This window comes from Brassica napus, chromosome A6 (assembly GCF_020379485.1).
Source record: "Brassica napus cultivar Da-Ae chromosome A6, Da-Ae, whole genome shotgun sequence".
Taxonomy (NCBI): Eukaryota; Viridiplantae; Streptophyta; class Magnoliopsida; order Brassicales; family Brassicaceae; genus Brassica; species Brassica napus.
This window is the reverse complement of record NC_063439.1, coordinates 20,061,985-20,069,807: the sequence shown is the minus strand read 5'-3', so window position 1 is coordinate 20,069,807 and position 7,823 is coordinate 20,061,985. Positions and strand designations below refer to the sequence as shown.

Sequence of the window (7,823 nt, the reverse complement as noted above, 5' to 3'; positions counted from 1 at the left end):
ATCAGTTCCACCAGTAAAGACTCATAATCAAGAACTTTGAGCGCAGGCAATTAACTAAAATGGGCAACAAAAAAAAATTATTTTAAAAATGAATGTTAAAATGAGCAAACTTAACAAATTATTGAGTGGAGTTTTCTTCAAACGGTTTTAAGGGGATTCAACTTTCATGACGTGTGATAGATTCGATAATATAAAGCGTAAGGACGGCCTCATACTTGTTACCTGTCGAGTTTCTTAACTCATCAAGGGCTTTGAATCATATTCAGTTTGGTTAGGACTTAGGACCCAAATTCTTTTAATATATAAATGAATTTCTGTATCAACGTATTGCTTATGTAACATCCAGAGTTTGAACCAAGCTTTGAGTCACGTGGGCTTCATGAGTAAGGCCATAGAACTGCACATGCCATGACACAAAAAGATATAACATCTCCTACATATATACACATATAGTGATCAAAATGCATATGCTTTACAAATAGGGCAAATCATTTGGATTAGAAACTACATATACGCGTGGAACCGTTTGATGTCCATCATATATGCATGAGGGGGCCATCTATGCATGGCATTGCTACTTGCATTACACATAACACATGCATAAACATAGACACATAGTGAAAGAAACGGAATTAAAACTTTAAATATTATATCAGCTTTAGTGTGGCATGTGGGTCACGTTAACGTTTCTCGTACTTGATGCATAGCTTATGAATCGGGAAGTCATTTAGCTTATAAGAAGATTGAGAGACGAGCATATTTCCAATTTTGTTATATTTTATTACAGTCATTTAGCTTTAATTAGTGTTGGTGCTTCGTAAATTCATCTACTTAATATGTGCACGATCAAGAAGATTCATCGCACATTTGTTACTTAACAAACAAGAACCAAATCACACAAAGATTTGTTTCTTTGGCTTAGATGCACCGGCATGAATTATAATATAAAACGATTGATTAATGCTCATGTAGTTTATCAATGTTCATCTCTTCTTCCCATATTTTTGAACCTTTGTTACTCCTAAATAATCTCCTTTTAATTTATTTTTATTATTTGACTTTTTATTTATTGTTCTTACAAAGATAATAAATTTAGTCGGCTCTTCCTGCCTTTCAATCTAAGTATTAATGACATATGATGCTTAATTCTCAAATTCAAAACTACCACTTGAGTCTTTACTTTAACTAGTCACCAGTGGGGTCTTTTTGTCGTCACTAATGGGCTTTTATGGACCTCACAAGACACATTTTGTTCATATCTAAGAATGTGCTTATATGTTTTCCATTTACATGGCTTTAATGGGCTTTACTATTGGTTTGAAGCGAAAGGAAGCGTTGGACTCGAAGACAAATTTATTGGATATTTTGATCTGAATTTTATTAATAAAAATAGTAAGAAAGATATTGCGAAAATAATTAGTGAAAATAATATTTCAGTATTTTATTTAAAAGTAGTGGAAATTTTCCCGTATCCATCTTTTTTTCTCCATAAGCAGATAACAAGAAATAGCCAAATCTCATGAAAACAATATAATTAATTAATTAATTAAAAGTTAAGAACACGTATAAAACAATCAGACGACGCGACATTACTCCCATTCCCACAATACAACATTTCATTATTTTATGTAATAAAAACAAAAACAAAAACACAAAGTTGAAAGATGATTGTCATTATAAAAATAGAAACAGTCAGGGTGAATAATATTAACGTGTTAGTGAGTGTCAGCATCAGCTGCATTATATATATTTATAAAATTATTTAGTACGTTGGGTTCTTTTTGACAATGTTCCAATTTTAATGGTTAAACAAATGAAATAAACTATAAAAATATACAATAAGGTCGTCGCGGGGCGAATTGTCGCGAGGCTAATCAAGGTTTCATATGGTGTTGTTTTACTTATCGTCTAGAGGTTTGACAGAATGTACCATTAATCAATTAATTTAATTATTAATCATAAGGAGTCCGTATATTCATGTATCAATAGCCTCCCTCATTCATATATCGTTTTGTTCCTTGAATTCTTCTCAACGATAATTATTCCTTTTTCCTTCTTTTCATATATTGTTTTATCTTTTTACCCAAGATGGCTATAAATATATTAATGTATATTCATGTTTATATCTTTATGTGCATAGTTTGAATGATGTTTATATATATATATATATATATATATATATATATATTAACTTGTTATATATGTATATACCAATATACCATAATTATTTTTTGATAGGTAGAGAGATGAGGATTGCTTTAATAAAACTAAAAAGGTGATATGGCTAAGCTATACGGTATAGCATACAAGCCATGACACGTCTCAGTGACAAAAAAAGAAGAAGCCATGACACGTCTTGCTATCCAGTGATGCAAGTGCTTACATACATAATCTTCATCACTATCTCTAGAATCTCCTAATTTTCATCCCAATATTATGATTAATTAATTAAATTAGTAATAGCATAATTTGGATTTAAGTTATGTATTGATTAGAGGCGGATAATTTACATAAGAGTTGTCGTTTTCCTGTTTGTAGAGAATGTTTGGAACATACAAAATGACTTGTCTTTCAGAGACCAGTTTTTCAATTATTCCTTGAGAACAGACTTTTATTCTATTGTCCTCAAGTGTATGTACGTACAAAATTGCGATAAACAAAAACATTCCTTCCTCTTAACTATTATATATTTACGTATAGTAGTAATCAATCAAGCACAGCTGAATAAACCATGTATAATATGTCGTTTTCTAGATTAAAACTTAAAAGGTTTTAAAAGTAGTGGACTGTTAGATATGTACACAGAACGATTGTACGATCACTGTTATAAAGCATCATATATATATATATATATATATATATATATTTGATCAAAAAAATAAAAATAAAAATATATATATATATCATTTATATATTAAAAGAGAAACATTATAACATTTGAGGTAGTCATGTGTCATCACCACACTGATTTTTAAAATTTTTAGAAAAAAAGTTGCTCCATCTAAATATATAATAAGTTTTTTTATTAATTATTAATGTTCTTCGTTATTTCCATAAATAAAAATTATGGAATTACCTAATGTGGGTAAATTATATATATGAAAATTAATGATTTTGAATAATAAAGATTTGATAAAAATTAGTGTATCATCTACATTTTTTTCAAATTTAACTTATTAAAATAAATTAAACTATCACATTAACCATATAAAACAATATGAGTAAAAACAATTTTTAATAAATATCAATATTAAAATATATTATATATCTATGTTAATATCATTTAAATTTAATTATAGACCATATAAAATGAAAAAGTGTTTGTTTGGATTAATAAAATTTATTTATGTGTTTGCATTAATTTAATAATATACGTAATAATTACTGAATTTTTAATATTTAATATATATTTATTATTTTATAATATGTAAAAAAAAATATAATGCGTAAAAATAATTTATATTTAATGTTACGCGAATCTTAACCTAGTATATATATAATACATGTATATACAGTATAACCTCTTTAAATTAATACTTTATAAATTAATATACACTAAAAATCTATATAAATTAATATAATTTTATAGTTTCAAATCGAGTTTTTGGTTTAATTACTATATCGATAAATTAATATTTTTATAAATTAATAAAAAATATAATTTTGGTGTAGTTCCAACGTATAGAGGTTGCCTTGTATATGTGTGCGTAAGTAAAACGTGAAGCGTGAACCATCTCTTAGACTTAGTGCCGTTTATTGTCTTTTTGACTGGGTTATATGCTATGCATATAGTCGTTTTAAGTTAATATAGAATACGAATGTTTCGTCTATGATGCATATGTAGACATTTTACTGGCTAAGTTCTATTTATTAAATGTTGGTTTACTGATATATGATCAAGTATGCTGTGATATTTCTCGTATAGCGTTAAGGTTTTTTCTAATTTAATGGAAAACTTTTCGAGTAGAAGAAATCCCTTTAACAAAAAAAAAACTTTTCGAGTAGTTCCTTTAAAAAAACTATTTTCAAGTAAAATAGCAATAGTTTCTCTTTTAACAAAAAAGAATCTTAGTAATAACTGTCAACATAATAAAACTTGTTTTCTGCATATATATATATATATATATATATATATATATATATATATTTTTTTTTAAAAAATTATATTAGTTATATTAAAATTCGAAACGGGTTAAGGATCCGGTTACAAGCTGACTCACACGAAATTTTCTAAATTAAACTATTTTCTATCTTTTTTTGTGCAACATAATACTTCTATTAAAAGAAAAGACTACTAAAACCCAAAGGTTCAGGATACGATGGTGTAGAGTTGAGCTTTTGCAAATCCATCGGCCAAGTCATTTTCAGTTCGTGGGATGAAACCAAAACGACAGAAAACGGTGAATTAAAAGAGAAAGCTAAAGAGTCGACGTCTGATAGAGTACCGAAGAGATCCATCGTCCATTTTTTCTGTGTGATTGCTCAGTGGAGCACTTGGAAGTCGGTTCGAAGACAGATATTGGTGAAGCTTAAGGAGGTTGCGTTCAGGAGGGCTCCTCTAAAGCTATCTTCTTAACTATTTTCTATCTAATTTCGCTCAATCCATGTCTATATCTATCTGGAGTGAAAAAGTGGATAGAAATCAAATTATTTTATTTGGAGGTTTGAATGGGCAAAGATATGTGCCAAACTCACAGAAAGAGAAATTTGGATGACATCATTTGATTCTGTGATCTTCAAAACCAAACTGACTAGAGAGAGAGAAAAAGAGAAAGAGAGTTTCGAAGCTATACGGACACTTTCGTTGAATTGGTCAGTTCTTCTTCATTTTGTTAGGTATTTATTTATTCATTCATTTTTAACAGTCTATCAAGATCCTGAAAAAGATGTTTCCACAGCTCAGAGCTCATTCATATACCAAAGAAGCTAAATTCAAAGGCGGATAGTCTAGCACGCAATGCAATAAAGCAACCCTCGTTTGTTGTCCACATGGATGCGGAGCTACTAGTTTGGTTCACAGAATCTATATGAGTTTGTTGTTTTGCTGACAAAAAAAAAATAATAAAAAGGAACCATTTCATATATACTGCATATATATATATATTAATAACTGTTAACATTAATGTTTCTTTACGATCAAACAATTAAAATACTAATTATGTAAGAAAACTAACATATAGTATAGTTGTGCATACACACTCATGTGTATTCGAGTGTTTGTCGGAGTATCTCGATTAGACAAAGCCATATAGATCCGACCATGTACGTGTCCATGTAGGTGCATTCTTTCTTTTTAATGAATTATGCATATAATTACTCAACCACGTATATATAAGGTGCGCATACAAACGTGTGCATTACAGACATAGCTACTTAGTGAGAGATTAAAATGCCATTTTAAACATTTACACCAAAAAGATTAAAATGCCAAATGTCTCAGTAACGATATTCAAGTGTTGAAAGTATTCGAAAGTCATTCGTGAGTTAACTATACAAAATCAGAAAAATTGGTTGGTCGATTTGTATGACCTGATCTGGCAAAATTTGACTGTCATAAATGTTTTCACTGTTATAAAATGACAAATGTATCATAATTCATGCATGTATATACATAGACACGAGTGGAGTTGAATAGGAGGAAACATGGAAGAAAATCATCCTTGGATTCTCCATTAATACTATAGGCACCTAACAATTACTATTTAATATATAAAAGAACTTGTCGTATATGTGTGATAATTAAAAGTGTTAACACTTAAAATATGAACTTTTTATAATGAGTAATTGATGATCGATGTTGGTGCGTTTAAAAGACAATCCTCTTTTAGGCTCTCTATTTTAGATTCATAGTTGTTTCCTTCTTTTTTTTTATGTGTCAAATGTATTGTAATCTGTAAAGATCTTTACAAAAATCTAAATGACCTAATGAATTAAGGGGAAAAAGAAAGAAGCTAGAAGGTAGAATGTATCTTACATTTATAAAAGCAGTAATCATAAAAACTCAAAAGATCATATATATTGGTCGTGAATAAAGCTGACTCGAAACTAAAATAAAAAAATGTCTTCATGAATATTAATCTAAATCCATATGTTTTTTACCACTCCCTTAGAACACACATTTATACAAAAAAAAACCCTCTTTATATATTAGTAAAAATATATATATTTTTAAGTTACAAATGATTTGGCCCATTGAAGTAACTTGCATCATCGGAATTGACAAGAGAGGTTATGTCCTCCCAACTTATTGTGCTTTGATCCGCCGATGTACTCGTCGTTCCTCCGGCTAAAGCTGCTGCGGCTCCGGCCACTGGCAAGTTTCCATAGAATTTTGTGTTCTCGTTGGTCTCAAGATTTGCTATGTCGTTGTTGCTTAAGAACATATCATTGACTGCTTCTGTCTGAAAATTACTACTCCCAAACCATTGAAGAATCTCTTGTTGTTGTTGATGGTGATCAGCACTTGTGTTTGGTAATGGAGAGTTGGTGCTGCTACTCGTGATCGCAAGCTCTCCTTCTCCTCCTACTGGCTCCAGGTAGTAATTAGGATCTAACAAAAGCTGAGAGAAGGAGAAATCAAAAGGGTTTGTGATAGAATATTCAGGGTGATGATGATCAGGGTTTGTTCTCTCCGGTTCTTCTTCAGTCTTGACCATGTTCTTGAGTGTGATCAGTGGCTTTTGTTCGAAGTTGCAAGACGGTGTCATTTGATAGTAATTGCAGCTTGTTGGTTCCATCATGACAAGAGGTACTTGATGGTGAGGAGAGGGAAGCTGAGGTAGTAATGGCCATGGTGATGATCCAAACATGCTGTTCGAATAAAGATCCCTACTAGCATTACTTTGGCCTTGTCCTTGTTCTTGTCGCTTTATCATCACCATATCTTGCTTCATCCGAGCTTCTTGGTACTCTTTTCTTTGTTTGTTAAGAAGCTTCTTCTTCAGCCTCGTGTTCCAATAGTTCTTGATATCATTGTCTGTTCTTCCAGGCAATTGTGCAGCAATTATAGACCACCTTTAAAAATAAAAAAATTATTGAACATGTATAAACATAATAGCTCTGATCTAATTCAAGACTAGTGTATTAAATAATGATATTGACCTATAAGTACATAACATTTAGTACCTGCTACCAATGGTAACATAGAGATTACAAATGATGTTGTCCTCTTCCTCAGAGAAGCCACCATGTTTGATGTTTGGTCTCAAATAGTTGAGCCACCTTAGTCTGCAACTCTTCCCACATCTTCTTAGACCTATATCATGCACATATAATATATATCAACGCACAAATATACACAGGAAAATTCGGTTTACTATAGATTATACAAGCCGTCTCAAACTAATTGATTTTTTTCTGCAGATTTTAAATTAGAAGTAAATTTAGGTATATACCAATCTTCTGAGGCAACGCAATCCAGTTGCCGCCTGTGCCATTATTCTCGATGTAATCTTTGAGTTTTGCGTCTTCTTCAGGAGACCACGGCCCTTTCTTCACGTTAGCCTTGTCACAACACGGTGCTCTTCCCATCTTCTTGATTCGTTATTCTTGTTGTATCTTTCTCTCTTTCTCAGTTATGCTGATGAGGAGAAGGAGGAGGATGGTGTGTGATTGCGTGTGTGTGAGGTTCTTATATATAGATACATGGAAATGTGTGTAATGGAGAAAAGTATATGTGAATGAAGAAAATAAAAAGAAGAGAGAGAGTATATAATAGCTGGAGGAGATAGTCCTTCATGTGATGAAGATGTCAAAAGTAGGAATTAAAACAAACAAAAATGAATCAAAAGTTACTTTATGGAATTGAAAATTTTGATGAAATA

At 30.8% G+C, this 7,823-nt stretch overlaps 1 protein-coding gene across 1 annotated transcript; it reads right to left on the bottom strand.

Moving 5' to 3' along the window:
* Positions 1 to 6,046: 6,046 nt before the first annotated feature.
* On the bottom strand, positions 6,047 to 7,823 carry LOC106351947 (transcription factor RAX3-like). Its single transcript, XM_013791655.3, has 3 exons — positions 7,395 to 7,823; positions 7,126 to 7,255; positions 6,047 to 7,014 (listed from the first exon to the last, which is right to left on the bottom strand). Exons 1-3 carry the CDS (start codon positions 7,528 to 7,530, stop codon positions 6,174 to 6,176), a joined length of 1,107 nt encoding a protein of 368 aa, XP_013647109.2. The 5' UTR covers positions 7,531 to 7,823; the 3' UTR covers positions 6,047 to 6,173.

What these genes read in the sequence shown, in the direction of transcription:
- LOC106351947 (XM_013791655.3), bottom strand. Translation starts at nt 7,530, where the DNA reads ATGGGAAGAGCACCGTGTTGTGACAAGGCTAACGTGAAGAAAGGGCCG. An exon ending in TGCGTTGCCTCAGAAGATTG is followed by an intron (nt 7,256 to 7,394) that starts GTATATACCTAA and finishes TGCATGATATAG; the next exon opens with GTCTAAGAAGATGTGGGAAG. An exon ending in TATGTTACCATTGGTAGCAG is followed by an intron (nt 7,015 to 7,125) that starts GTACTAAATGTT and finishes TTATTTTTAAAG; the next exon opens with GTGGTCTATAATTGCTGCAC.